The 12,497-nt window shown below is 40.4% G+C and overlaps 1 protein-coding gene across 1 annotated transcript in view; it reads right to left on the bottom strand.

The window, feature by feature from the left end:
- Positions 1-544: 544 nt before the first annotated feature.
- Positions 545-12,497, bottom strand: part of fam131ab (family with sequence similarity 131 member Ab) — a 75,711-nt gene continuing 63,758 nt past the window's right edge. Inside the window, exons 5-6 of the mRNA XM_085990180.1 lie at positions 7,901-8,029; positions 545-4,240 (exon numbers count right to left, since the gene is read on the bottom strand). Coding sequence (XP_085846306.1) covers positions 3,741-4,240; positions 7,901-8,029 — 629 coding nt within the window. The 3' untranslated portion in view covers positions 545-3,740. The remainder of the gene's footprint in view (positions 4,241-7,900; positions 8,030-12,497) is intronic.

The following is a 12,497-nucleotide window of genomic DNA, read 5'->3' as shown; positions in this document are numbered from 1 at the left end:
GAAGAGTCTACATCCAAGTCAAGTAAATTACTTTTTATCATACCACAAATTTTTGGCTTGAGTCAGCATTAATGTACCAAAAAAGAATTTCATTCCAGTGTGTTAGTAATGCTAGGGTGTTAACATTCACAATATGTAAAAGGCAGCTGCCTAGTTGGAAGAGGGGTGAGTTTGTCCTCTTTTCACTGGCTTCTCTTTTTTCACCCTAGAGTTGGTGGAAAAGGCCCGAGGTAAATCGCATTGGCTGGGAGCAGAGATCTGGTGTTGATGCCAATATGTGTAAATGAATGGATTCCTGCTGCCAGGACTGCAAGAATCCAAGTGAAAATTTATTTTAGAATTTTTTTTTTGCAAGTCATTAATAATACTGTTTTGGATGTTGAAACACTTACCTTCCATTCACTGTCAATCAATGTTCCTTCCAAAGCAGAACAAAGCTCTGCTTCTGAATGGCCATATCCTTTTAATGGTCTAAACATGCCAATTAGTGCCATTAAAGTCGAAAATTAATTTGATGGCCTGCAATTGATTAAGTGATGTGATTAATAGTCCACAAAATTAGTGAAGTGTTTTCAGCTTTTCTGTATTCAAGTGATCAAGATCATATTTTTCAAACCCTGGAGGTAGATCTAATAGTTTAGGGAACGACTTAAGTTTAAGAAATAAACAATTATTAATAGAGAAAAAAGTTCAAGCTAAATGTCATCACAAACTTGAGGGGATTAAAGTACCTTTTTTATAGCAGAGGCTTATCTTTTCCTGGCTTGAGTTCCTCTCGCGACTTTAGCGGAACTGTAGCTAGATCAAATAAAGAAATACAATGGGAGTTTTCGAGTAGCACATCTTATAAGGAGGTCTGACTAAGCTTGAAATACTTTGTTCAAAATGTACTGACTGAAACAGAACAAGATTTTTTGTGTAGTGAGGGAAAGAGACACATGTCAACTCATTCACTAGACAGGTTTTGCTTCTGAAACCAAAAATGATTCTTATACTATATTTACGGTCTGTGCCCCATTCTAGATACAGTTCGTAGTGTATCTCTTCTGATAGTAAAATTCCTTCATTTATACTGTAGAATGATTCTATTAAACTGAGAGAGGAGGGGAGAAATGGCAGTGACATTTATTATGAATTCTCTAAATGGAAAGTTCTCGTGCAGACACTGGCAGATAATCCAATTTTTTGGTACATGGCTGCCACCAGTCCATTTGCTTCCTCTGCTTCCAGTTCTATCCCAGCTGCTGTTCAAGTAGTTCCAGTTGGGCCAGTCATTTTATGTGACTTCTCTCTCTAGAGTTCAAAAGAAAGGCAAGAACAAATGTGCATTCACCAACACTTCGTGCATGCATATTCCATGCTTGACATGTGCAAATTCTGAGATTTTTTTCCACAGGAAGAGGAAACATTTCTCACTAAATCTTACTGTTTCCAATGCAGTGACAGCAATTGGACTATTATCATTATTTGTGCAAAGGAAATCATAGTAATCTCAATTCCATGTTTAAATAACATGTTTGCTTTTAATTACAGGCATAAGTGGAAGGTTCAAAGAGCTCTACATCTACCAAAATAGTTGAAAGAACTATGAAGAAAAGTCCACAAGCTGTTTGAAGCAAACAAAGGAACATTACTGATAGTTTATTTGGAATTCTTAATTGTTGCTCTAACAAAGAAAATGATAGACAAAAGAAGACACAAGTTATATCTTAAAGAACAGTACCACATACTACATTTACAATATTACAAAATAAATGAGTGCAAGTAGATTTTGTAGGAACATTCACAGTGGCATCTTCCATTGAACTGGGAATTTTTAAAACCTTTAGTGCTACCAAAACTTTTGCACAACTTGTAATGGAGAGATCTGCAACCTATGCTAATCCCCGTGGAAAATAATTTGGAGTGCTTTACTCAGCAAGGTTTCTTAGAACCACAGTTGTAGCAAAATAGCCCTGCGTTTAATCAAAAAGAAAGGCAATCCACTTTCACCCACTCTACAATTCTGTTAGCAAATAGAAGTATAACAAAGACTAGCAATTACTTAGTTGCAGACTCAAATACATCCAAAACAAACAGGCAATATGATCAAATGTCTACAGCCAAAGTGTGATGGATCTTGCAGCTTTTCTACTTATAGGGCTTGATATCCTGATTTTGGTCTGTAACAATTGTTGCTCAGTTTGTATATGTTTTACTAGGAGAAGAATATGCTCTGTACCTCTCTGTTTCTGCTTGAACAGCATTTCAAATCAGGCCACTCCAGAATTATGGGGAAGATGGGGGCGCTAAATATTTATGCTGCATAATCGGAGAGCACTTCAAGCCCCAAAACGTTTTAGTAGACATTCAAGGTAGACGATGTTTCTTGAGAAAATTAAGAACATTTACAAACCATATCCAGCATTAAACTACAAATAAAAAGCCAGTCCCAGTCAAACAAGACTGTTGCTTATGAAGTGCTGCAAACTCATAGTTGAGGGCAATCTGAAGCAAATGGGCTGCTGATAAATTTTCAGTAAAACAGCCATTGCCAAAAAACATTGCATGGGGGAATTTTCTTTCCACTGCCAGTCTATTATCATGCCAAGAAAGCATCAACAACACAAAAAAAGAAGCCGCAGGCAGAGAACTGTCATCAACTAAAATCTTCCTCGCGTGTGAGTGCACAATCTGATGCGGCATACTAGAAAATAATGAGAGCCCTGGATACTGTAATAGTGTACCTTTCTGAATAGAATTTGAAAGAAAAAAATTGCACCATGTATTGTCATTAAATTATTCAATAAGGTTGTCAAATCAATGCGCTTCCAGACAGAATTTATTTTTGATTTTTCTGAGTTTTAGAAATTTATTTTTTTAAATGTGCCTCAATCAGTATTTCAGGCAGTCACACGTGCTTTTTATTTGAGTGGAAAGGTTCCTGTATTATTTTAAGCAGATGTTTGTTAAAACACTTGCAGTTTAAACAGTATGACAATGAAAGTCAGAAATACCACAGTATTCTTTGTTTGTAGACTATATCACACAGTGATAACAAAGAAATATCCTACAGCAACAGCACTGAAGCCCCGTGCAATCCAATTTACAGCAATAATCACAAGATGCAGACACAAATACAAAAATATAAAATTTGAACCATAATGCACTTTTCCTTTACTGCATCAATGGAAACTATTTTATCCAAAATTAGAGGATCCAACTGTGGGAATTTAAAAGATTTAGACACTTGCATGTGTTTCATCAGACCATTGAAAATTAATTATTCATCAGACTATAATATGTTGAATGGTATAAAACTAGTAGGTTAAAAGCAAATACCTCTTATGTGAAATATTTTTAAAAAGACATAATTTGTCTGTTTTTAAGAACATTCCAGCAGCTGCTTAATCTTGTATGAAGATTATAATTTGGCCATTTTAGCACAAGACATAGCCATGCCATTGTGACTGGAGAGTGCTTTCCAGCATGAAAAATAACATAGCATGTAATTTAAAGATCAGTACGAAAAATTCTCAAAGCTTGAGCTACATACCGTGCTAAGAACATTTCAGCAAACAGTTCCTTTCGGCACTTCGTAGCATGCAAACCTGTGAAGTGCTTGGACCTTTGCATCAAACCTCAGGCAATTATTTGTGCAAAGGTTACTTTTTTTTAGTCTTTTACAAAATACAGACCGATTGTTTGGACGCCTCAAGACCAGTATCAAAGGGAGAAATGCATGCCAGGGTCACAAGGATTCATTGATCTTCAGCATCATCCTCATCCAGTGATACTACACCTGAGGAAGCAACGTCTGATACTTTTCTACGTCCCTCATACTCGCCATCCTCCTTCTTAGAAATGGTTTTGTAGTCTTGGCATGACATATCGTCTTCTTCCGGAGTAAAACAAGATTCAGCATAAGACACAGAGTAAGAGGAGTCCTCACAGATAAGGTTCCTAAAGGCACATTCAGTGTTTCTGTTCGGCTGCAGCTGAGAGATCACGTCCCCATGACCAGTCATTGCACTGATCTGACCAAACAGTTTTGCGGCTAATTCAGTGGGGGACCCCAGCTCCATTTTAAGCAAAGGGTGGTCTTCCAGACTGCACAAACTTGAACAAAGGGTCTCTGGGGAGACAGTTTGGGAGGAATCACTCTCTTGCTCACATGATGCCGGTCTCACTGTAAGTTGGCACAAATGGTTATGCAGCACGTCTCTCGAGTAATTAACTTGAGGGTACTGTCCTGCTGCATCTGAAACAATAAGATAATTGTATATCATAAATACAGTGGTACAGTTATGGTCTTATATTATAATATATGGATTATTAGCAGACCAGAAGTCTTTCACAACAGATAGAGATTCATTGCATTCATGTAGAGCATTTGATAATGTGTTCTGATGATAAAATCTGAATAGGATACTTAATACGTTCCTTTAAAGCAGTTTCTAGAACAACCGATGTATTATTGAATTGGATTTGTATCTTTCCCCATCAAAGCTGTTCACCCCACGGAGCCTCACTGACTAAAGGACAGAACACTGAGTGTCACCTATCCTTGTTTTATTGTCTGCAGGGTAACAGATAAAATTACAGATTTTTTTTGGCTTCCCAGGAGATATTCCACATGAACTATATGGACTAAGGACTAAAGATTGATGAAATTCATCTCGTACAAGTCTGGTAGATGAGGTTATTAGTCAACCCTGGGATTAAAACCACAGTCACAGCAATGTGAAGGGAAGCTCTGAATTGCTCTTTTGATCAAATAATTGCACTTCTAGGAGAACAAAATACAATACCAATTATTATAATAGCTACAGCTACAAAAACTGCTTAGTTATGTAAACAATTTTGAGAGTGATAGATCCTGTAATACTAGGACATAATATGATCACCCTGATTATAGGATTAATAATGGATAGATACTTCTATTCCTTTTACATTGACTGTGTGCCATACAAAGGCAAGACTTTCTAATACAAACATGGAAGTGTATTGATGTAGATAAGAGTAAAATTGCTGTCACTGCTACCTTAGATCCCCTGCAGTGAGGGGAGAGTTTGCTTGAAATCGCGGCGTTTCATGCATTTGTGTGCCAAGCTCCTTTATCATGCTGGTTTGGAAACTTGAGGCCAGATATTCCACTATTGTGGAATTGGGATGCAAATTTGAAACAGCAGGACTTCTACCAATCACAAATACACACCCTGATCCTGGCCGATTCTCCAGGCTGGAGATCATTTAAGTATTTTTGGGGGGATGGGGGCTCCAGAAAGTCTACCTGGAGTGGGGATGGAGTGTACCTGTGACACGCCTCGGATGGGTTAGCATTGCATAGCACAGCTGCTGCTCTCAGTGCTGCTTACGTGGAAATGAACACTTAAAAAACATTTTGAATTTGGCAGCTAAGTTTACGCAATTGATCACTCAGCAATGTCACATTTCAGAATCCTTTAACCATTTTTTCTACACAAAGATTTTTGGAAAAGAGTCGTCTTTAAAAGTAGTTTAAAGCACAGTGTAGTCATGCAAGTTAAAACAAACAAGGGCCTCTGAGATGACAGGTAGCTAAGATGTTAATAAACAAGTTTTGTTGTTAATTTTCCGCAGACTAGAAGTAATAAGCAATTCATTAGTCTGTCTCGGCAATCATAAAACACCTCATACACATTTTTTGGAAAGCCTTTGATTCCTTTCCGACTATGAACAGAGGAAGATAAAACACAGGGAGACAAGGGTCCTGAATTTCCATGAAGGTTGTCACAATCTCCCGCCATTACTTTGGCAGGAGATTAGCAGAACTGCTAGAGAAATGACGTAAAGAGTGAAACTGCTGCAGGGCTAGAAGCACAGGCAGTTAGTTAGGTTGTTAAAGAGAAAGTTACAAAGGCTTTCACCGAGGCCTAAAGGTTAGACATGCTGGAACACAGTTATATGTCATCTTGATTAAGTCAAGTCAGATGACCCACTGATGTGGGGAAGCATGTTCTTTAATTTGTATTGTTACACAAAGATAAATTGTACTGATTGAATTAAGTCACTATGATCATAACTGCTGCTCCCATAAAAGTAATGCAAACAGACCATTTATGGGAACAACTGACACCACTGAACCAAAGAATCTATGGCAAATTATAACGGGGACTTTTAAATTTTAAATGGCACTTACAATGCCCATAGCAATGGTGGATGTCAAGGATATCTGTCTGTTTCGGACATCCAGCATTGCTATGGGCAGTGCTGGGGTAATTTAAAATGATGTATTTCCCTCATTTACATACAAGTCCCCAATCGCTTTTGATGGGAAATCAGACCGACTTAAAAATGACAGGGAGGCAACACATCAAATCTTCAAATCATTTGCTACTCCAGTTCTGCTGAAAAGTCAGGGGAGGAAGGGTGGGAAATCTAGACTTGATGCGGTAGTGATGATTAACCTGGGGGCTTGCGGCCAGTTGTAAGTAGGGAAAACTGGTCAGGGTCCTGGTCCTGATATTTAAAGTGACCCTCTACCAGAAGTGCTTGGCCTAGATTTTCAGTGTGCCGTGAGGCGGGCTTTTAGACGGGTGGGGGGCAAAAATCCCGAATTCAGGGGTCCCGACACCATCCCGCCCAAAACCCGCCTCCATGTAAGTTTCAGAGGAGGCGGGTACCCGCCCTGCACTGGGACCCGCTGACCCGAGGCGAGAAGGGATTAGTGCCAATTAACTGCCTGTTAACAGGTAGTTAACAGGCAGTTTTTAGCCTAATCCCCATTTTGAGGGGTGTCGTGTGGGATTCCCGACGGCTCCAAACCTTGCCACGTTAGAGCAGGCGGGCCGTCGGGTTGAAGGACTTGGAGGGGTCGCGATGTCGATGTTCAGGTGAGTAATGGGTGCATGAGTGCAAAGGTAAGTGTGTTTGGTGTGTCTAAAGTGTGTAAAGAAGTTTAAATTACCTGTACTTACCTTAACAGCCTTTCTTCCTGTAGGCGTCAGGAGTCCATCACTCAGCCGGCACTGAAAGCTGAATGGCTGCGATCTGTCAAAAGTGACAACCTTCAGCTTTTAGTGCCGGTGAGAGTTCTAACTGAGTCTGTGTAGAAGGACTCAGGTTAGAAGTCAGACTGTCAGTGTTTGACAGCTTCAAACAGCTGTGAAACACTGATATTTCATCTGTCAAGACCTCTTGACAGATGAAATTTCAGTCTGTGATGTCACCTGTTGCCAGGTGGCCCTTAATTGGCCTGCTGAGCCCGCTGGGCGGGCTCAACAAGGTCAATCAAGGGAAAATCGCGTGGATTGGCTGGACGTCGATGTAGGCGGGACTAAAACCCAAAAGTTGTAGTCCCGCCTCCTTCCCGACAGCTTAATGAAAATCGACCCCCTTGTGTCTGGACCTCAGGTAAGGACAAGAATGACCCTGGCTGTGAAGTCTTCCAACCTACCTACAATCATTGTCGAGGATCACACATGAATAACAGCCATTTGCGCAAGATACAAAGAGTGACAGCCAGCCATGGACCCATAGCCCAGTGGGAAAAATTAGAGGATGATTTAAAAAATAAGGTGATGACTAATGAAGTTACTAAAATAGCAGCAACAGTGAATGTTCTTTGAAGAGTTTCAGAACTGAGATGATATGGTGGAAAAAGACCAAGAGAAACAGAGTCGTAAGGCATAGATGGTATAGATTCCGATACTTATAAACTTCTTTTGAAATCTAATTGTTTCCATACTTTTTTCTGCTGCATTCATACTTTAATGGACATAAGGGAATATACATAAGGAGAACCAAGAAAACACAGGAAAAAATACAAAGAACAGATTACTTCTATAGCAGCACCACCACAGTTTTTGTATAGGTGCAAAATAGTGATAAATACTGTAATGATATCGGAACGAAAGTGCTTGGAAGGGATCGCCATTACCAGCTGGCTGTGTGCTGTCACTAGTTGGTACAAAATCCTCATCATACGAGTCATCATTTGAATCATCGCCATCAACAGATGACCATGCTTTGAGCTTAGCCTCTGCAATTTCAAATTGCTCCGCCACACCTGAAATACAAATACTTTATTTAAAATTATTGTGTAAATAGAGATTAGTAAATCAATATGGAACAAAAAATACTTGTGTATGCTCTGTAATCAAAGAGTTCAGACAATCTGAAAACTGCAATATTCGTCATTTGAACACCAACTCACTCCTCAATGTTATTATAACACCTGCATGTAGACGGGACCAATTGAAATAGTCATATTTCTGTTAGAATCTCAGTGGCAATGTGACATCAGAGACCAGTTGAAATTTGGTTACAAAAGCTGCAAGCGTAGTTATTAAGATGTATTTTGTCAATTCAAAGCCTACAGTATGTGTTATGGATGGAAACAATATCACGTGATAAGGCAAGCATCTCCACTCCCAATTGTAATCCATTTGTGTTAAGCAGTCAAGCATATTTACATATCCTTATTTGTAGAATATATACTGTATTCAATTTGACACTGAAATTATGTGTGTGAATTCCAGGAATACATTTTTTTCTTTTACTTATCAGCTTGTTTGGTGCTCTGTCAGCTTTTTTTTAAGCTTTTAATCAGCTTGTGAGTTTAGTAGGTTGGCATGTATGTGAAATGTATTAAAAACACAACTTCAATAGGATAACTCATCTGCCAGAGATTAAGGTCTACATCAAGTGTGATTTATAATCCAGTAGTTACAGTACGTAACTATTTAGAATTTGTAGCACAACTAAACTTAATGGATCCAGCTCTTATAGCTGTCTAAATTGATGGTTTTGAATACATAACAAATTTACACCTTATGTCACAATGTACTATGTCACAATTCGTGAGCTAGTGCAATTACTTTCCAAAGTAGCCTGAACATCTATGCTACCATTTTCTGTATGGCAATAAAGTAGCATAAAAATGATTGGCAGGGAGGATATCACCCATGGCACTGAGAGCTATAACAGAAAATGGCACTAAGTCTGGCAAACATGATTAAACTATTTTAGATCCTACAAAGCACTAAAACTCTGCATTGGTTCTGAATTATTTGATGCATTTTTATCTGTTAAAAAATAGACAGTACACACAGGTCTTTACTTTTAAACCCATTTTAAAAATTAAGCAGGTAATTAAAAATGTATTATACCAGATTAATATTTAAGAAAAGGAGAAAGTATTGTTATGATGCAGACTATTTCCACTGGAGCAAAATAAGGCTTAACAATGCAAAGTAGATCATTGTTCAGTTAGAAGCCTAGTGAGAATCTTGTGCTACCATTTGTCATGTTTTTGAATAGTGAGAAAAAAAATTGAATATTTTTTTCTTCTTCCCTCCTGTATGCTGGGACATGGTTCCACATAAACCCTGAAAACTCTCATTGAGCCAAGTATTTTTATATGTGAGCTAGACAATGAGAGTCAGCTAGCTACACAACCATTTAAGACATCACACTCAAGCCTGATCTTGTCCTCATCTGATGTTCATATACTTACACTTTCTAGCAGGGGTTACTAGATAGTGAAGGCGAAACGAACTCTGGCTGATTTACCCACTCCTGCCCAACACTGAGGCCAATTATATCACCTCCAACTGCTGCCCTAGATGAAATCAGATGACTTAGTACCAGCTAGCTATTTAGTCTTTATGATTTAGTGCCACACTGAGTCTTAATCCACTGGCTAAGTCATCAGGAGAAGAGAAGTGAAGTTTCATGGGATGAAAACTATTATAATGAGACTTGAGATACTGAGACTATTTCCACTGGAGCAAAAAAAAAGCTAAGAGGAGATCTAACAGAAGTTTGCCCTCACCTCCACAATTGATGCCCTTGTCCCCAGTAAAACCCTTAGGGGGAAAAATTTGGTTGCTTTGTGCCTCCCGTTAACGTGGGGCGCAAAGCAACTAGCGCCCGGGCGCAGCAATGTTTGCGCCGCTCACGAAATTGACCAGACATTTTGCGGTGGTGCTAAACATTACCGCCACAAGCTCCTGCAGATCGTGACGTCAGTCGAGCGTGCAATGTCCCGGTAGCGCCCCGGACTGGATATTGAGTGGCGCCCCCTGCCTTACCGCCTGTCGCTAGCAACGACAGATTGAGGGGAACGTTTTGCAGTCGGGAAGGGACTGGGGGAGTGCTATTTAAAGGCGGCCGCTTCCTGACTTTTTTGTCGGTGACATTTTTGCACCACGCATTCCAAGAGAGAGAGAGAGAGAGAAAGAGACTTCTGGAGAGATTCAACGCTGTGTGAAGGAGGTTTGGGTACTGAGCAGCACTTTGCGGGTTCATTTTGATTTGACCTTCCTTGCATCGATTTAGAAGAGACTATGGGGGCTGCACTCTGAGCTCTTTCCCTGGGCCTCTCCATTGTTCTTTCCAGCAGAATTGATGTACAGGTCTCTCCAAGTCGAGATTCAAGGCTCCAATGAGCAGGGTGTGGATGGAGAGCAAGATTAACCCTCCCCTTTAAGAACTGGCCAGCACCAGTGTGTCTGTGTTCCATTGCTGACTGACATCACATGAGCTTCACCAGCGCTCTGAGTTAACGCCTCACTCCTCGGTATTAGCGCCTTAAGAGAGGTGTGTAGTGCCTGATTTAGCGCTCCAATCACCTCCAGGGGTGATAGAAGCCAAGTTTGCTGTCAGAGGTGATAATTAGCGCCAGGTGCTAAACTTTACGCCCGGCTGATAATTGCGCCCCAAATGGGGCGGTACCGAATTTCTCCCCCTTACTCGTTTCCATTCGGGCCATTCCACTGGTATGGCCCCCATTTTCACTCCCTCAATTCTGAAGGGTGCATAATTGGTTTAACCATCCATCACCAGATCTGGCTACAACACATCAAGTGATATTGGGGCTCAATCTCCCATGTCAAACCCACCCATTATTTCAGGATTATCCTGGAGAACAAAGATAACCCCTGGCTTCTTTTCTTCACTACCAACCATTTTCTTAAACCCCTCTCCCCTGCTCCCTCCATCCTCACTCACAAGTCCAAAGAGCTCATTGACTTCTTTGTCACCAAGATTGAGACCATCCATTCAGCTGCTTCTGCTGTTTGTATCCCACTTCCCATTGCCCACCAGACCAAACCTCCCCAGGCTCTCCCCTGCCCTAGCCCAAACCTGCATTATTCTCTAGTTTCTCTCCTATCTACCCTCATGCCCTCTCCAAGCTCACCTTGTACACAAGACCCATCTCCAACTAACTTGACCGCATTTCCACTAAACTACTGACCACCCAACTTCTCTTCCTGGCCCCCATGCTAGCTGACATTGAAAATGGTTCCCTCTCCGCAGGTACTCTGCTTTCAAAAGCGCCGTTGTCACCAGGCTCATCTTTCTTGCAATTCCATGTTTGAATCACTCCAATCGGGTTTCCACCCCTGCAAAAAGAGTATTGAAATGGCCCTAATAAAAGTAACAAATTACATTGGCCTAGATTTTGCGGTAAAAATAACGGTGAGGCTAACCGCGCTCAGCATTATTAAAGTGTAAATCGGACAGCAACTTCCGCCAAATGTACATGCACAGTTAAACGTGGAAATCAGGAGGTTGCCATCCGGGTTGCCCTGCTCCTCCAGAAGCTTTGCTATCCGGTATTTTGGCAAGAGACTCAGCATTGAAATAGATGAAAAGGCATAAAGATACGTGATAGATACCCACTAAACCCGCCAGAGAAAGTTAGGGTTTGTACATTTTTAAAGGCGCGATAAGCCTTAATTACTGCCAAAGAACCTCTCAGACACCAAAAATTAACTTTTACAAGTGTGGAGTCTGATTCCTTCAGATTTTAATTATTGTTGGAAACTTTTAAAAAAAATTAAAAATTAATTTTTAAAAACCTTTTTTGTTTTTTTTCTCTCTCTTAATCCTATCTGTCTTTCCTATCTTTATTTTGCTTTCTGTACATGATTTGGCATGGAATTAACGATTCTAACTCGCTGATGGACTCACCCATCCTTTCTAAGTTACCACGGTGCATTGTGAGTGTAACTTCTGGGATTTCGGCACGCCAACCTTACTGGCCTTCATTTACATACATTTAAATCAGCTCCCTGGGGATTCGGCAGGTGGATTGCGGGATCAGGAACTTGGGCACATCCATTTTGGAGTAGAAAAGAGACAGAAAGGGCTCCCACCCCAATGTGTAGGCCAGTGTATTGTGTTGCACTAATTCTAAGATACCATGGAATCTTGGTGCCAATTTATCAAAACAGGCTTGTCCCTTCTGATCTCCAAACTGGATACTACCCAAAATCACTCTTGAATACAGTTTATTACTTTGCAACCCAGCAACAGGATAGAAACATAGAAACATAGAAGACAGGAGCAGGAGTAGGCCATTCGGCCCCTCGAGCCTGCTCCGCCATTCAATGAGATCATGGCTGATCATCAAAACTCACTACCCTGTCCCTGCCTTCTCCCCATATCCCTTGATTCCTTTAGCCTTAAGAAATATATCTAACTCCGTCTTGAATATATTTAATGAATTGGCCTCAACTGCCTTCTGT

Source organism: Somniosus microcephalus, chromosome 6 (genome assembly GCF_052327205.1).
Source record: "Somniosus microcephalus isolate GS21.2 chromosome 6, FLI_Smic_1.0, whole genome shotgun sequence".
NCBI classification, from domain to species: domain Eukaryota; kingdom Metazoa; phylum Chordata; class Chondrichthyes; order Squaliformes; family Somniosidae; genus Somniosus; species Somniosus microcephalus.
This window is presented reverse-complemented; position numbering and strand designations above follow the sequence as displayed.